This window comes from Biomphalaria glabrata, chromosome 8 (genome assembly GCF_947242115.1).
Source record: "Biomphalaria glabrata chromosome 8, xgBioGlab47.1, whole genome shotgun sequence".
Taxonomy (NCBI): Eukaryota; Metazoa; Mollusca; class Gastropoda; family Planorbidae; genus Biomphalaria; species Biomphalaria glabrata.
The window spans coordinates 8555174-8573540 of record NC_074718.1 but is presented as its reverse complement, the minus strand read 5'-3'; the positions used below and the strand labels follow the sequence as shown (position 1 = coordinate 8573540).

The 18367-nt window shown below is 33.0% G+C and overlaps 1 protein-coding gene across 2 annotated transcripts; it reads left to right on the top strand.

Annotated features, from left to right (window-relative positions):
* The first annotated feature begins 264 nt into the window (after nt 1-264).
* On the top strand, nt 265-18166 carry LOC106064385 (paramyosin-like). 2 transcript variants are annotated; one of them, XM_013222941.2, is made up of 21 exons: nt 265-577; nt 2937-3065; nt 8290-8346; nt 8515-8601; nt 9231-9397; nt 10143-10221; nt 10334-10477; nt 10665-10766; nt 11043-11239; nt 11349-11481; nt 11918-12134; nt 12423-12538; nt 12669-12793; nt 12960-13155; nt 13302-13430; nt 14165-14296; nt 14428-14532; nt 14658-14792; nt 15146-15346; nt 16027-16191; nt 16996-18166. In XM_013222941.2, the coding sequence occupies exons 1-20, from the start codon at nt 482-484 to the stop codon at nt 16186-16188; spliced, it is 2709 nt and encodes a 902-aa protein (XP_013078395.1). In that variant the 5' UTR covers nt 265-481; the 3' UTR covers nt 16189-16191; nt 16996-18166. The 2 variants fall into 2 exon arrangements, with proteins under 2 accessions (XP_013078395.1, XP_013078396.1); XM_013222942.2 differs by lacking the exon at nt 2937-3065 and having other exon boundaries at nt 269-577.
* Nucleotides 18167-18367: the final 201 nt, after the last annotated feature.

Sequence of the window (18367 nt, the reverse complement as noted above, 5' to 3'; positions counted from 1 at the left end):
CATCCCGACCTTTCCCCTCCACCATCCACCCTTTCTTCTTTTGGAGGTAGCCATGATGCCATCTTTGACAGTGCTCTTCTAGCGGAACTCGACCCCCTCGCGCATGCGTAGGAGTCTGATAAAAACGGGTATGTACATAGATACAGGAAAGTTTGGGGTATTTAAGGAATTTTTGGCGAGCCCCCGTTTTCTCCTTTAAGCGTTACCTGCGTGACGCCAAAAAAACACCACGCACCACTCACTGCAGACGTCGTGACGTGAGCAGGGGCGCGAGACGGAGCCATCTTATAACCCCCGTCTATAAGCAGCTGCACGCCAAGCGGGTCCTCCACTCCTTTCGACTTTCTTAAAGCCCGAGTATATATCAAGGCCTTTATTTTTAGCTACCTTGAGCACACAAGAGGGAAAAAACAAACCACCATCGTCTCCCTTCCTGTAGGATTATATTGCCTTTGACTTATTCCAATCAACCAACTTCAAAATGGACTACGACTCAGACATCTCGGTGGTAAGGAAGGTCTCCAGAACCTACAATGTTTATCGAGGAACCTCACCGACGACTCAGAACAGATTAGAGGTTTGTTAATCATTTATTAATTAAATCTGCTGTGCTTCTGACGCTTAATCATAAAGTAAGGGCCTTACATGCATGGGCCAAAGTGCCGCTAAAGCATACAAAATGTTGCTACTGTGAATATAGGCTTAGCTCTAGCTTTCTTATTGCTTTTAAATGAGTTTAGACAATTAATACCGCTATGTTTTTTTTTTTGTTGTTGTATTCGCTGGACTAATATTTCGCTGTGATTTTTCTGCAAACAATGCTGCATTCCTTGATAACAAAATGGATATACAAGAAATAAATTGTTTCATTGCTGTTGTGATTCTTTCAGAATGGTGCTTATATTTCTTGTTTTGTTTTGTTAACGAACGATTGGCTACTTCGTGTTTTGAAATTTTGCCTTTATAAAAAAAAATATTTGAAAAGCAAATATAATATAGTTTTCTATTGCTATGTGACTTTTTGAAGACATCTCAGAAAATATAACTAAAAGCTCAAATAGCTGCTTATTTTATTTTTTTACTAAGCTTATAAAATTGTGCCATGTGAAAAGATTAAAGGACAATTTTACAATTCATTGAAGGACTGCCCAGTAAGTTTGCAAACCCTTTCGTTTTCCAAAGCACTCGAGGCTAGCGCTCAGAGTAAACTCTTTTGTAGTCAAAGGCTTGCTTTTTTATCGCAAGATGTGGTATACCCAAAGCTGGTTATTGCATTTGCTGGACTATATGTCTTGATGCTGCTCTGCAAATAGTTTCAAACTGAGTCGTTTCAGGCATACTGTCTCGGCTTGTTAAGTTTTTTTGGACAAAAAGACTTCGTATTCGCTTAAAATGCTATCAATGTGAAATCGAGCTCAAATTTAATCTTTGTAATTAGTCTGTAATCTCAGGGAAAAGTCTAGGTCGGTTGCTTTTTTTTTTTTCAGTAATCAAGGGAAATAACTCTTATGGAGCAGACGTCAGACGATTAGTTGATAAGAAACGTCTGCTTCTTATGCAAGGGACTAGTTGTGCGGGGGGGGGGGGAATGAGGAGAATTATCATTAAATTTCTTCACTTCACTGTTTACATTGCCTAGATATATGCTGAGTTATCTTCCCCTCGGTTCTGATCTTAGTTTCCTTACATGCCCAATGCGAATTGTTCATTTCTTTCTTTAAGTCGTTTCACAAGCTTTTAGTAGAATCTGGATCTTTATCTTCATACAATTGGAATGTATGTTCCTTTTTAGGGGGGCAATCCCCATGTACCTCCGGACAATAGTGATTGGATATTTTTAGCCGTAGTCAAATTCGGCCCACAAATCAGGAAAGAAGTTACAATATCATTCTGTACTGAATTTTTCTTTATACTGGAGTTTAGGAAATAGGATGGTAAATCGACTGCCAACTTAGGTTTAAAAATAAAAAGGCGCTGAAAATGCAGATTTCAATAAATTTATCATTTTAAATTTAATTTGTCTGAAGACTTTCGGCTTGCAAAGTAAGCGAAGTGCGCTTCTGGTCTTCGTATCAAAGGGACACTAACTACTCATGCGACATTTTAATTCCGAAAAACTTCTTTATGCGGTGGTGTGGTGTAAATCACAAAACTAATTGCATCGATTTCTATGGGGAATATTATGTAGAAATATTGGTGTCATGTAAAGTGAATATTTTCCTCCAATGTGTATGAATAAAATTAGTGTCAATATGAAAAAACTGCTCGTATGGTGTGACACATTCGAACATCGATAAGTGCTTCAGAGCTTTATTTAGGCATAGTCTTGGCATACTAGTTGATTTGCTTCAATTTTTCTTATGACATATATCACTTGACTTTTGCAATATTTTAGATAACATTTTATTCCGTTCGTAATAGACATTTCTGTTTCATACATATGATTTATTGTTTTTAATTTTTCAATGAAAGAAAACACTTCCCAACGAGTAGGGCTTTCATAAAAAAGCTTTCCTTCTAAAATAACATTTTTTGAAGAACATTCTTTGGGTCCAACTATAACAAACTAATTCCCCCTTTTTTAGTCATTAGTAATGGTCTTTTAGCTCAAAATATTTAATATTATACCATAAGCATTATTAAATTTGGGATCAATTTTAGAAGTTTTATGCAGCTGATACGACAAAATGTGTATCGATCTAGAATCTATTAACTTCTTAGCCAAAGACATCGAGTAATAGTGTAATAAAGTAATGGTGTATCCAAACAAAAGAAGAGAGATAAAAAAAAAAAAAAAACCCAAGGAAATGATCAAGCCAATACCTATAAAAACATATTATATTATACGGACGGATTCTTAAATAAGGAATGTTTGTTTAAGCGAGTTTTGATCCAGCTCATGCCAAATAAACCCAGATCCCTGCTGCCACACACAGGTTAGAAATGTCTCCAGAACCTTCAACACAGGGAGCGACACCTCCAGCAACACCATCATCAATAAATCCGAGTCTCGTGTGGTCACCGCTGCCAATCAAATGTTTGAGAGAGACGAGCAGAGGTACCAGGTACTGTCCTGCAGGTACATTGGTCGGTCAGTTCCAAGGGCTGACAACCAAGCACTTCAAATAATCCCACGTTTCAAGAGTGATGTAGTTTTCAGACACCTGGTGTGAGATATAAACCGCCCCCCCCCCTTTTTTTTTTCCAAAATGCATTGTTCCCCCATAAGTTTGATTTTTTGCTGTCGTTTGTTTGAGATTTAGTTCATCCTCCCTCCTATTGTCAGTTATTTCTACACCAATTAAGAATAATTAGCAGATCAATATAGATCTAGATTTGCATATAACCGATTTCCTTTGTCACGATTCGGCTTGAATTGCATTACTTTATCCTGTTAGCAATGAATATGACACTGAAGTTGTTTCTTTTTCTATTTTTGGGAATTATAAACTCCCTCTAGTACTCTCGAACATGGCATGATTTTAAAAAAAAATATTAAGAGCCCATACGCTCGTAAACTTTCAAAAAGGCATAAATGTATCATTGAAAAACCGCGCAGAAGTGGCCAGAGTGTGTTAGCATTTTGAACTGTTTTTGATTTCACTTCTTTGCCAGTTATGATACGAAAAAATGCAGTGTTGTTGTGATATGCTCTGTTTTCTCATTTCCTTTTTCGTTTTTTCATTTTCGTTTGTTTGCTTGTAAAATATATTATAATACATTCTTAGTGTGGATATGATGAAGTGTTCAAAACAAATAGGCCAGTGGAAAAACAATGTAAAGGTAGAAAGTAGGAAATTTAAGTCTTTCTAGTAGTACAAACTACAAATCAACACAATAATTGAAATGGTTTTGAATTCTATATTAAAAGTTTACATTTTTTTTTTACTTACAAATCAATACATCAATTGCATGTATTTATCAGTGTATGGTGCTTATATTTCTGAATAGCTGAACTAGTTATATAAAACTGTTGGTCTAGCCTGATATGATCATTGTGACACTAACAGAATAACAATAATCGGAAAACGATAGTCTTGGGGCCAAAAATTTAAATAGTGGTGGCACAGATGTCCCACAATTCCTGTGGCACAGATTTCCCACAATTCCTGTGGCTTGGTAGTAGGGAAGTTCAAATTGAGGTGACAGCATAATAATAATCTTTTTAAAAAAGTGTCCAGGTTCCAGTTTCCCCTCCCCTCTTCAGCTCGCACAAACCCCTTTGATAGTAAGAGCGCAATCTTCTATCCTCAAGAGGTCACCACCATATTACAGTGACGTTAACACACTCACCCACACACAAGCGCGTGCGCGCAGACACCCCATCTCACCTGACGCCATTAGAGCCAGTTCATCGGCTCCATACCTTTTATACCTGTGTGCCTTACCTGTCCTGGAAACGTTCGCGCCGAGTCAGCACATAGTAACACAAGGTTTTTTTTGGCAAGGAGCAAGCACCTTTCGTTTTTTTTTCCCCTTCAAGAACAAATGAGCTTGGTATCCATGGATACCAGAGCCTCTGCTGCCAACTAAGATGTACAAATTCCAGCACATAGAATGAAGCCAACTTTTCGTTTATATTAAGACTTTTGACTTTATGAAGAAAAAGAAAACATTGCTAGTTTTAGAGTGAATGTGAATGCTTACTAATAAAAGGTTCAACGACAAGTTATAAACCCAGCGCAAGCTGTAAAAAGAAAAAAAAACAAGAACATAAGAACAAAATAATATCTGATTGAACGACACAAAAGACACATTACATTAACAATGTAGATCTTAAGGTCTAATGGATATGACTAGATATCTAGACATTAGCAAAATGTGTCTACGTGTGCATGGCTGGGTGAAAATGGATGATCCTATAGAAATAGATTTGGAATTAAAATTACAATTATGCTGTGAAAAAAAATAATTTTAAAGTTAGTAGTTATCGGATGTTTGTAAATGTGTACATTACTTTCAAAGTAAGTGTTAATGTGTGTGTGTCTGTGTGTGTGTTGGTGAGGTATTAAGCAATAATCATTATGTCTAAATCCATTCAAACATTTTTCGTCACTTTTATAAACGTATAGACCAACATATTTTTTTTTTCTATGTCATTACCTCCCTACCATGGATCAAAAATTAATTACAATTAATATTATGTATGTGTATGTGTATAAAATACTACAATTTCTTGTGCTCACATCTCACTCAACTAACTCACAGTACATAATTATACTTTAACATTTTCACATATAGTCTAGTTAAAAGTAGTTCATGCATTGATTAGTTAAATTAGAAGTTCTTATCTTATCTTATATAATACAGACGTTACTTCAAAAAAGAAGATGATTCTTTAATAGACTATACTATACCAAAATCGACACCTACAATCGCTAAGAAATTATAAAATTCATACCAAAATCAATGTGAATATTTTTTTTTTCAAAGTGCAAATTTATGCCACGTTTGCAGCTTTAAAAAAAATAATAATTTGCCGAAACGTAATGTTAAAAATAAAAACTTGAACAGATTGGATGTAAGCAGATAGAACGTGATCAAAGGGTCGTTTCTTGTAAGCTAGGAACTTTAGTATAAAAAAAAAAGTATAGGGCCTACATGTCAATTTAAATTCCATAACATTTTTGTAGATTTATTATAACTACTTGATAATTTTGATTTTTTTTAATTGAAGTAATTCTCTAAACGTGGTTTTAAAAATATTTTTAAAAAAATGTAATGGCTATAATAATAATTTTTAAAAACTTGAATTTAAAATTGATTAGACATTTGTGTGTGTATGTGTGACTCTTACGGCCAAACTATAATACATTGTTAAATAAGTCAAAATATGATTACAATATAACAGCTTAAAGTAAAAAGCTTTGACATTAGAATTCAAAATTCTTAAACGCTACCAAAAAACTTTGTTGTTTTCTTCTGTCTCTACATTACTCTCTTCTCGCTCATACACACACACGCACACACACACACACACACTGGTGATCACGTTTAGGCCTGCAGAATCACAATCAACAAATAAATCAGCCATTATCAAATAAAGCACTTTAACCTTTTTGTTTTTAATTTAACATTTTGCTTTTACAAGAGAATTTTGACTTGATATTTCATCATTAATCCGGCAATACTTTTCCACCACCAGACCTAGTACCTGCATCTTCTGCTTTGCCTTGTTCAGGTATATCACTTACACGCCCACATATATTTAGCCCGAAGCACGGTTGCCAATGACGTCATATTATTTTTTTCCCTACCTTCGTGTTTTCCTCCGGTTACCTTATATTTCTAGATCTGCAAAAGTCTAAAGAAACGCTATGCATAACTCTGTGTCTATTTTTTGAATCTTGCACAATGACTACTGCAGCTGCCAATGAAAACTCAGCAACAAAAATAGATGAAATAATTAATTGCACTCCTGAGACTGGCATTAATTATATCTATATCTAATTAAAGTGATCGTCGTTCGTTTTATTCTCAAGCCCATTTATATCCAAAGATTTGTATAACTTTTTTTTTTTTTTTTTTTGAAAAATGTTTATCAGATGCACGTGCCAGGACGTCTGCAGATATCTTCTGGCAAGGAGTCAAGTTTATTTCTTACGTAAACGGGAAGATTTATTATCAGGGTACATTCTTTTAAAAACTTAAGTAAAATATCTTAATTAGTTGCTGAAACTTAAAACGATGTTTTACTGTATGACTGCAACAATTTCATAACATTCCCAATTTTTATTAAACATTTCCTTGTAACATATTAGATGTAGATTAGATCTAGACCTATAGTTTTATTGATCTATTTATATTTTGTTTATTAGATCTATCTGACTAATTATTTCAAAGTTTCACATTGGCGACATTGCTGTTTAAATCTGGCCAAAAACAAAAGAATCTAGAATCTACAGTAATCGTCAGATATCTCAGATACTGTCTCAACTTGGATAATTTTGATCTAATGACTGTTATTTAATTGAAACACTTTTTATAATATCTTTATTAAAGAAAGTCGTCCTGGGTTAATGAAACTTCTATCTATTGTCCTCTTATTAATTTTAAAGAAATAAATTTAAACTTATTCCCACTATCATCACTATGACTATCTATTTTCATTCGGGTGTGGTGCTTCTACTTTGTAAGGTAGCCTTTGTTGTTACATGCGAGATCTATATTATATATATCTAGAACTAGATATACCGATTATAATACTTTAAGTGTGAGGGCGTTAAGATATTAACTCTAGATTTACGTTTTACAGCACACTCAGGAAAAACTTAATGATCTGCATCCTTAACTCTAATGAAAGCAATGATAGGCGGGACATCCAACTCTCATTAATGATTATCAATAACAAATTATTGTGTATGAATCTATGAACAAACTGCTAAGTCATGCAAATTTCATTGAATTACTAGTATATGCCACTTTCCACATTCATACAGATCTGCATTTCTAAATTTCATTATTACATTAAAAAACTTTAAATATCTGGGGCCTAATAAATTACCTAAATTTTATAAAACAATAAATTAAAGATAAAAAATAGATTGACTGAAAAAAAAAAGAAACTGATATTCTTGTATGTATGATACATTGATCTAACCATGCAATTTGTTGCTAACACTTCATTAGCTATATGTAAATATTTACATTTTTGCTTTGACTAATTATTATTTAGCTTTTTTCATTATTAACTTTATTTTTTTTTTCACGATTATTATTTTATACATCAATTATCAATATCAAGATAAAAAATACATAATATATAAAGATTTTTTTTTAATACCACATTTTGATGTTAAAATTTCTGTAGCATATGGAATGCACATTCTGTTATTTCTGCATTTTGAGAGGTGTATGACAGTGTTTCCATGGAATCCATTGTCTCAGTTAAAAATAATCATATTATATATTTATGTAAATATTAATATTAAATATATATAAATAAGTATAGTTAAAATAATGAATTTTAAGCAATTATCTTAAATAAATATAAATGTTGAATAGTAAGTTTTGCTGTAAATATTTTTCTTTTTTTTTATTAATTAAAGTTCAATTATAAATTATTTGTATGATGGAAAAAAAAAGTTAATTAGACTCTAAAGTAGGTAGCCTACAAATTTTAATTTTGCATTCTTTAAGTTTCATTAGAAAATTGAATACTATTAAGCTATGTCACATGTATGATCTATCACAATGTTGGTATTAACTTAAAAATATATTACTTTGGCAAAAAATTCCTATATTTAAAATTACAAATTAATCAGAAGATATATTTGTTTCATATTTCAGTCACGACTTAGAGAGGTTGAGGATGCTCTTGACAGTGAAAGGGAAGGGCGTCTCAGGGTAAATCAGTTTACTTCTAAATGTAGCTACATAAAATAGCTTTGTATTGTATACATAAGATAATTTATCTGCATGCATTTTACAATTAAATTTAAATAATTAAATAAAATAAAATATGGATTTAAATGTAAGCTTTAATAACTAACATTTTCTAAACCCATACTTTAGGCTGAGAAACTACTTGCTGAGCTTCAGTTCCGCTATGACCAGGTCCAAGATAGTTTGGAGGAGCAAGGAGGTGTGGCATCTCAACAGGTAACTTGATAAGATTTTTAACAGTGCTTTTCTGTAAAGGTCAAAGTTTGATCCTGAACCACTATAGAAAGATTTATCATCAAGGCAATGTTGAGAGGGCAGGCTAAGAAGAGTTAATTCTCTCTGTAGGGTTATAAGCCTATCACAATAGCCATTTATTTTGTCCTTCATATTAGATGTCAGATACCTGTCTGGGAAAATTCTAAATCCTTTTCAACTCCCAAGATAGGAACTCAATATCTTTAACTTAAAGGCCCAGCACTTTTCCGTTTCAACTCCTAAATAAGGGAAAAAAAACTAAATAAGAGAAATAATTTTTAAAGTTCTATCAGTATAATGCATGCGATGAGGTATATTTTTAGACTCAGTTCAATGTAGCTGAAACTTATGGTGCATGACATTGAAAGTTTTCAGCCTGGATCTCAACTATTTTCTTCTTCTTAATCTCAACTATTAATTTCATTATTCTCATCATATTTATAAAAGGTTATACCTTTTTTGCAATGCTAGTGCTAGTAGCATGATCCATACTAATATATCTAGAACGCACTTAGAGGAGTTCACTTTGTTTAGATTTCAGTTAGTATAACTTTCAGCCACTTACACCACACTCAACTATTTCTCAACAGACTGAAATCAGCAAGAAAAGGGAGCTAGAGATTAACAAATTGAGGAAGGACATTGAAATGGTCAATGTTCAGTTTGAACAGACAGAAAACAGTTTAAGGAAGAGACATCAGGAGTCAATCAACGAACTTTCTGATCAAATTGACCATCTACAAAAGCAGAAAGCTAGGTAACAATTTATACAATTTGAACCCATTTCATTCCATAAAGGTCCAATATGGATGCTATTGATTCATTCCCATTTTGGTTGCACAACATGTGGTCTACCTGCTGTGATATAGAATTTTAATGGAATTAAAATATCCCTTGACTCAAAGCCCACCACAGAAAGGGCATTAATCCATTTGCCTCTGCTATAAACATGTGAAAGCCAAATATGAACCTTTAAAACCCTTACAAATAGTGAAGAGATGTTAAATGGTTTGTAATTTATCAGTAGTATACAGGATATTGTTTTTCCAGCTTATTTCAGATAAGTCTTATATTGTTAAAGGTGTGGTGGGATTTGAGAGGATACAATTTCTAAGTGGGTCTGGATTAAATGAGCTCAATAAAATCTGGGTCCAACCTTTTTCACTACTTGAATTTAGTGCTTTAATTGAAATATGTTTCATTCTATATGGGACCTTATCCATTGAACAGATTAACCAAGCTTTCTAATATAAAGTCAATATTTTTATTCAGGCCTTCTTGGGTCACTCGAGTCTTATTAGATTCCTGACATCTGTTAGGAAGAATAAAAACAGCTGTTAATCTGGTTATATTACATCTTTCTTCTCAAATAGCTTTAGAAAAAGTGGATTCTGTTTCACATGACCTATTTAGGTCTATAGAGAGACTCTTGTGATGTTTCCATGTAATATATTTGTGTAAATAACAGCTATGTTTTAGCTATAAACCTTGTTTCCTTATAGAATTGAAAAAGAAAAACAGACTCTTGTCATTGAACTTGATGGTCTCTCTGGACAACTGGATTCCGTTAGCAAAGCTAAGGTATGGTTGATCAATCTTTAATTATTCGAATTATCTGTATTTCTCATGTTTGTTTGTATTAAATTGTGTTTATTTATCTTAAAATGCTAATTAAAATTTGTATCTTGGGTAGGCTTCAGCTGAGAGCAAATTGGATGCTTCAGAACAGGCTAACATTCGCCTTAAAGGACAAGTTGACGATTTGGCCCGCCAGCTGAACGACCTGACCTCACTTAAAGCTAAACTGACCCAGGAAAACTTCGATCTTCAACACCAGGTATAGTTTAAGATACTTTTTAGATTGTAAAGTAGGTAGTGAACATTTCGGTAGCATTGCGCAACACATTTAGTTAGTGTATAGTATTTGATTCATTGTGGGATTGAACTAAATCAGTATTTAATACTGCTAGTGTATAAATTGAAATATCTTCAGTTTTAACATTTTCTCCCTTCATTGTCTTCAGGTTCAAGAACTCGACTCAAGCAACGCTGCTTTAGCTAAAGCTAAGGCCCAACTTCAACACCAAAATGATGACCTGAAGAGAAATCTGGATGATGAGTCAAGAGTAAGTTTTAAATGTATTTTTTTTTTGTGGACATTTTAAAATTCATTGTTCATTATCCATCCCACCAGAGATTACTAATGTAACGAAGATGAAGAAGCTTAAGTCTCTTTAATATTAATGAAAACTTTCAATAGATATTTTCTATTTGATCAAAATACAAAAAATTGATATACTAAACAAATTTGTTACTGTATTTTCTTTTCAATTTATGTATATCTTTAGCATTGGCTTAACTTGATCATGTCTGTACTGATTTTTTTTTTCTGTCCTTTGTAGCAAAGACAGAATCTTCAAGTTCAACTTTCTGGATTGCAAAGCGACTTTGACAATCTTAATGCTCGTTATGAGGAAGAGGTCGAGTCTGCTAACAATTTGAGATTACAGTTGAGCAAAGTAAATGCTGAGTTCAGTGTCCTGAAAGCCCGCTTCGACAAAGAGATTCAACTCAAGACAGAGGAACTTGAAGAAACCAGGTGAAAAACTCTACTCTAATGTAGACAAATATTTCCCTAAGTTTTTTTTTCTTTTTGAAGGCTTCTGTTTGTCGCTGTCCCTCATAAATTCTTTATTTTTTTCTTCTAGACGTAAACTTTCCGCTCGCATTGCTGAGTTGGAGGACACAGCTGAACAACTGCGTGTCAAGAACGGCAGTCTAGAAAAGGCCAAGGCTAAGCTCACAATTGAACTCAGAGAGATCACCATTGAGCTTGAAAATGTAAGTCTTTTTAAGCCTCTACAATATTTTTTTTAACATAATACTATAAAATCCTTGGAGTGAAATAAAAATTTCACATCCTTTCCTGACATCTGCAGAGATCTTTTTTAAAAAAATTAGCCATTTGTTAAAAATCGACTGTTTTTTTTTGTTTTGAAATACCGGTACAATTTTGTTTAAAGACAGATATTTCTAAAATGTTATCAGCCCATTTAATTTTGTTTTGTAATTATTCTTTCCCTTTTTCTTTACATAGGCATATTTGCATGTATATTGATAGAGTCCTAAATATGAGCTGTTTCTAGAATAATCTTTTTTTTCTTACAATGTTAGATCTCACTCTCTCTAGTTTTTAAACTTAAATCCCTCTCTCTCATTTTTAGTTACATCTGGGTTTTTTTTTAAATATATTGTATTTTTTCTATTCAATCAACAGACCCAGATCATTGTACAAGACCTTACAAAACGCAACAGACAGTTGGAGAATGAAAATGCAGCTCTGCAGAAACGTGTGGATGAGCTGACTGCTGAGAACAACGGTCTCCGTGCTGACAAGGCCAACCTTGAACAGGAAGTCTACAGACTACGTGTTGCAAATGCAGAACTGACCGAGCGCAACGACAACCTGCAGAGAGAGAACAAACAACTTTCGGGTATGACTCTTTAAAAATAGAAATATTTTATTTATTGCAAAATGTTTTAAAACAATAGGATTTTTATTTTGGGGGATCTCTTACGTAATAAAACTTGATAACGTAATGATTTTTATAATGTAATATTATTCAATAAGTTTGTACTATCAGCTGTTAATGCTTGAAGTAGTGAATCAATGTTTCATAAACTTAACTGTCTCTAAATCATTATTAAAATTTCTAAGATTACATTAACGCAGATTCAAAGTATTAGTTTTAAAAAATAATTTTTAAATACTTATTGTGTAGATCAACTTCGTGAGGCCAACCAAGCTCTGAAGGATGCCAACCGTGAACTGGCTGACTTGAGGGCTCTCCGGGCTCAATTGGAGGCCGAAAGAGATTCTCTTGCTGCTGCCCTGAAGGTAACTTTCTTTGTCTAGGTGCCGTCCATTGACCACCAAAACCTTAAGATCCAAACATTGTAGTTAGTTTATTTTACTTGACACATAATGGACTTGAGAGTTTTCTGACTAGCCAAGTGTTTTTATTTAGGACACTGAGGATGCCCTTCGTGATGCCGAGAACAAACTGGCTAATGCCAACGCTGCTCTTGAGAAACTTAAACAAGACATGGAAGCCAGACTCCGTGAAAAGGATGAGGAATTGGAGAACATTAGGTAGGATTCAATTATCTTTAATTCTTCATTAAAAAAAGATTTTGTTAGTTTAACTCTTCATTAAAAAAAAAAGATTTTTGTTAGCTGTTAGCCTATTTAAAGTTTTAAATTTTGTATCCAAAGTAAAATTATAAATAATTTAGTAAAGCTATATTTAATTTAACAGACGTAGCAGTGCTCGTGTTATTGAAGAGCTTCAACGCACTCTTATTGAGGTTGAGACCCGTTACAAATCTGAGATCTCTCGCATTAAAAAGAAGTTCGAATCTGACATCCGTGAACTCGAAGGTGCCTTGGACAACGCCAACAGAGCCAATGCTGAATATCTTAAACAGATCAAATCTCTCCAAGCCAGAGTTAAGGTAACTACATAATTTTATCATTGTTTATTTTTTAGGTGATTAATGACATATTTTAATTTAAAAAGTGTTCTCTCCCACTTGCACTAATGCTTGTCTTTTTCATTTAATTAACATTATGATTTCAAATTTTTTAAAACAAATTTCAGGAACTTGAAGGTCTTCTGGATGATGAACGTCGTATTGCTGATGATCTTCGCAACCAACTGTCACTCAGCGAGAGGAAGAGAATTGCCTTGGCTCAGGAATTAGAAGATGCCAGATCCCTGCTTGAAGCTGTAAGTAGCCTACTCTTAGTGTTTACAGTATTTTTTAGTTATTTTTTTTCCCAGTAGCTTACATTTTTGTTCCCTAAGAGTATTTAAATTAATAACTCCTTTTTATGGTTCTTTAAATTTACAGTTGATGTTTTATAAACAAAAATTGTTTGCTATTGGGGTAATTGAACAACACATTAAAAGAAAACAAAAGACAATTTTAAATTATTTTTTGTAGTTTTGAAACAAAACAAAATTAGCATACAGTATCAGGTTTTTATTTGCTTTTTTTTTTTTAATTATTTTTTGGGGCACGGTGGCTGAGTGGTTTAGCACTTGGCTTCTGAACTTGGGGTCCTGGGTTTGAATCTCAGTAAAGACTGGGATTTTTTAGGGTGTCGTTGAGCCCACCCAACTCTAATGGGTACCTGGCTTTAGTTGGAGAAAATAAAGGTGGTTGGTCATGTGCTGGCCACATGGCACCCTGCTCATTAACCATTAGCCAAAGAAACAGATAAAACTAAAATCATCAGCCTTATAGATTGGAAGGTCTGAAAGGGGAACTTTACTTTTTTTTTTCATCTTATCACTCTAGATGAGACTGAAAACACAAGCATTGAGCCGCGTTAGGAGTTAGCATTAGGAGTTAATCGTTGTTATTGCATTGTGCCTCATTAAGATTTAATAGGTTAAAATAGTCAAAACTTGGTTTCCTAAGCTCAGAATGGAAGGTTAAAACCAAAATATATTTTCAGGCTGAGAGAGCTCGCAAGAATGCTGAAGTAGAGCTCCAAGAAATCAACATTCGTGTCAGTGAATTGACCATCTTGGTAACATCCCTGACAAATGACAAGAGACGTTTGGAGGGAGATGTTGGTGCACTCCAGGTGAGCACTGACCTAGATATCCTTATGACATTGTTTCTTATTTAGTGATGTAAAAACCTTAAGAGTGAAATGTTTTATAATTTATTTCCCATGAATACTAAATAAATATAAGCTTGATCTCTACACTACAGAGTGATCTTGATGATGCTTTGAACAACCAACGTGCTGCTGAGGAACGTGCTGAGAGATTGGCCAATGAGAATTCCCGCCTTGCTGATGAGCTCCGTCAAGAACAAGTAATTTTTTTCTTTTATATTTCTTCTGCAAGATTTTGTAATTAACTACAACTGCCAGTAATGTAAATATAAGGTTAATGTAAAGAGAGGCATGTTGAACTCAAAAGTGAAATCCTTTAATTCAGGAAAACTACAAGAATGCTGAGAGCCTGCGCAAACAGCTTGAGATTGAGATCCGTGAGATTACAGTCAGATTGGAGGAGGCTGAGGCTTTTGCTCAGAGAGAAGGCAAGAGACAGATTGCTAAACTACAAAGCAGAGTAAGTATTTTTTATTGGATTATACTCCCTGAGTAAATTGAAAATGTTTATAAAATTCATTTAAAATTTATTTTAATAGAATACTTACATTAGGTAAAATAAGGATTCTTTGAGGATTTAATTATCATTGTACAGAGACAAACACACCAATTTAAGACACCCAAGTTTATACCAGTTTGTAGAAAAAAATCTTAACAAATGACTTATGTTCTTTAACTAAGAAGAACTTATAAATAAGTTTGGGATAATGGTATCTAGGACATCATGGTGGTATTTCATTTTAATGCTAGGTGTTTACTCACATTTTGTAATTCACAATACATTAATACAATTTTTTGTGTGTCTGTGTTTAGGTCCGTGACCTTGAAGCTGAGCTGGAAGCCGAGAGCAGACGTGTACGTGAGGCCATTGCTAACCAGCGCAAGGCTGAACGTTTCTACAAAGAACTCCAGACACAAACAGAAGAGGAGAGGAAACAGCTTGCTGAGCTCCAGAGTCTGAACGATCAACTCACTATCCGTGTCAAAACATACAAGAGACAGATCGAGGAAGCTGTAAGAAACTTTGGTCTTTGTGCTTAGGAAATGTTATTGAAAAATAATTTAAAAATTACAGCATTAAATTAAGAACTATTTCAAGAGTTTTTAAAAATTCTTTTAACTCAATTTTGTTAACATTTCCACCCTCATTGTATTCTCAGAGACTTAAATAATGGTAATGTTTTATTATGATTCCATCCATTTCTAATGGGTATTTGAAATTAGTTGGGGAAAAGTAAAGGTGGTTGTTCATTGTGCTTGGATACATGGTTAACTGTGGACCACAGAAACAGATGACCTTTACATCATCTGCCCTGTAGAGGTAAACTTTTTAAGGAAGGACAGTATTTTATATTTACTTTCAAATTTTGAAAGGAAAATATAATTCTTTGCAATTTTTTTATGGGCAGCCTTGTAGTATTACAATTATATGCTGCATACCAGCATTCAACCATGCCCTAGTTCTTATTAAGTGGAATGGCTTATTGCAGGAGAAAGTGAGTTAAAAGAATTTAACCAAGAGATAGATAAAGTTATCACTTTTACAAGAATCTTTGAGGACATTTTTTGATTATTCGTATCTTTTGGACTAAAAATATGTCACTGTTATCATAAAGAAACAAATTCCTTTTACTGTGACTTCCAAGTTTTAAAAAAGTGTTTCTCAAGCTGCTTGTTGTTCAATTGTTCCACAGGAAGATGTAGCTAACCTGACAATGAATAAATACCGTAAAGCCCAGGCTCTCATTGATGAGGCCGAAGCCAGAGCAGATAGTGCTGAAAAGAATCTTCAAACTGTTCGCCGCTCTCGTTCAATGTCCGTCACACGTGAGATTACTAGGGTGGTGAAGATTTAAAGTGTAAGTCTTGTTATCTTAATTCAAGTTATAATAGTTCTTTTTTTTTTCTTAAGTCATCTTAAGACAAGTTATCTTAAGGTTAGTTTCTTAATGGAAGATTTTTTAGAACTCTTTTCAATTTTATCAAAAGAATGCAGTAATTAATTGACTAAATACATTTTGGTACTGTATTATTTTACAATATTTAACTTATATTTGTACTATTAAAAATAATTAATTAAGTCTTTTGTATGTAATTGTAATTCAAATTTTAATAAAAAGCAGAATGTATTAAAAGATAAAGTGTCTGTATTATTAATGGTAACATCTTTGATTCCAAAGATTAAGGATGAGTGCAGAATAGCCTAATGTATCCTTTTAGTTCATTTTTTATTAAATGCTTTTATACAAACAACTCCATAGTAATACTAAGGCTTGTCTTCTTCTCAGAAGATTAATGAGAAGTGCAGTATTTCAAGTGACTATGCAGCCTCTCTAGAGTAATGTTGTCATTCATAATCAACTTGAATAAAATAACATTATTTATGTTTAAAAAATTTTACTAGTTTTTTACAAATCTCTTGATGATCTAAAAGTTTAAACAAAATATATTGTTTGGTCCTTTTAAAATCTGGCAGAAGTAGTTTATATTTTAAATAAATCTGATGTTTCTTGACTCAAACAGACTTTTGTAATGAGTTCTATTAGTCAAAATTTTTTATAACATTTTCATAAAAATCATGATTTTAGTCAGTCATTATAAATATTAAGTGCATGCTACCACTCACCCTGTAATTTATTTTGGTTTCTGTCTCCGTGTTTCAGAACTGGCTAACTTTTAGACATTTTGTACAGGCTTTCCACTCTTGATCTTCAGCCTCTCCCTTACTACTTTACGTTTTGCTTTTGTGCATTGGTTTTGACAAGAAATGAAGATAATGCAAGCGCTGCAGTGAAAGTTGGCAGCACACAGAGCAAGGTTCAACACACATAGGAGTCAACAAACAAAAATTTACACAGTTGACAGACTTTTTTTTTTTTTTTTTGAGCTAACACTTGTCTTGTAAACCAGGGTTTGCAGATATTTTCAATAAAAAAACAAGTTGCATATGTCAGCTTTTATTTTTCTGTTTTGTCATGCTTGGTCTGGGTAGTATGTCTACATGCATATCGTTCAACATATTTTATTTAAAACTGTATGGGAGAAAAAAATGCTTTACAAAGTATTTGTAATTTTTGTAAATACTTCATAACATTTTTTTTTCTTAGATTTCAGATTTATTTTTTTTTTTATTTAAAACTTCATCACTTTATAAGCAAGAAATTATTTTGATTTTCTAGTAAGTTATCAAAGTGCAATAATCAAATCTCATCACTGTATTGTCAAGTTTTATTTTTATTCTGGACAAACTGGCAAGCTTGAGACTTGATATACATTGTGATATCCACAATGTCTATATATTTTTCTTTATAAAATATTTTTTATATCACTAAATCTTTTTATTTTTTTGAATCTATAAATATGAAGGCTTGGTGATGGGTTATTTCGTTTGAAATGTATGTGTTTGTCTTATGTTGTCTTGTGCTATGATAAGCCAAATACATGTACTTTTTATTTATGACTTGCTACAGTAAGGAATTAGAAGATTATGCAGACTGTTGCTGTGCTTCCAATTTCTTTCTCATGTCCAATATTTTTTTTTTATACATCTGCAAATTGTATTGCTTTAATCAAAAGAGTTAATGCATTTGAACTGTTATCAAGATCTGAAGAATAAAGGATGAGGAAATAGTAACAACCCAATTCCAGGACTAAAAACTTAGATTACAAAAGACTGTTGTGATTGAATCCAACCCATCTTTAGCTACTGAAGACCAAATATTCAGATCAAGAGCATGTATTTATTTCCTGATTAAATAGCAAGAAGACTAATGGGGATACAAATTGTTGATAATGATATATATATATCTATTAAAACAAATTGAGCTTTTTTCATGTATTCGTTTGTTGACTTTGTTTATGTAATTCAAAATCTCCAAGCCTCATTAGAAGAAAGCTACTTTGTTTATGTGATTCAAAATCACTATGCCTCAGAAGAAAGCTACTTTATGTAATTCAAAATCTCCAAGCCTCATTAGAAGAAAGATATCGACTAAGGCAGAGACAACAAAATAGCACTTGCATAGATTCCCTGAA

What these genes read in the sequence shown, in the direction of transcription:
- LOC106064385 (XM_013222941.2), top strand. Translation starts at nt 482, where the DNA reads ATGGACTACGACTCAGACATCTCGGTGGTAAGGAAGGTCTCCAGAACC. An exon ending in AGAGAACAAACAACTTTCGG is followed by an intron (nt 12,135 to 12,422) that starts GTATGACTCTTT and finishes CTTATTGTGTAG; the next exon opens with ATCAACTTCGTGAGGCCAAC. An exon ending in GAGGAATTGGAGAACATTAG is followed by an intron (nt 12,794 to 12,959) that starts GTAGGATTCAAT and finishes TTAATTTAACAG; the next exon opens with ACGTAGCAGTGCTCGTGTTA.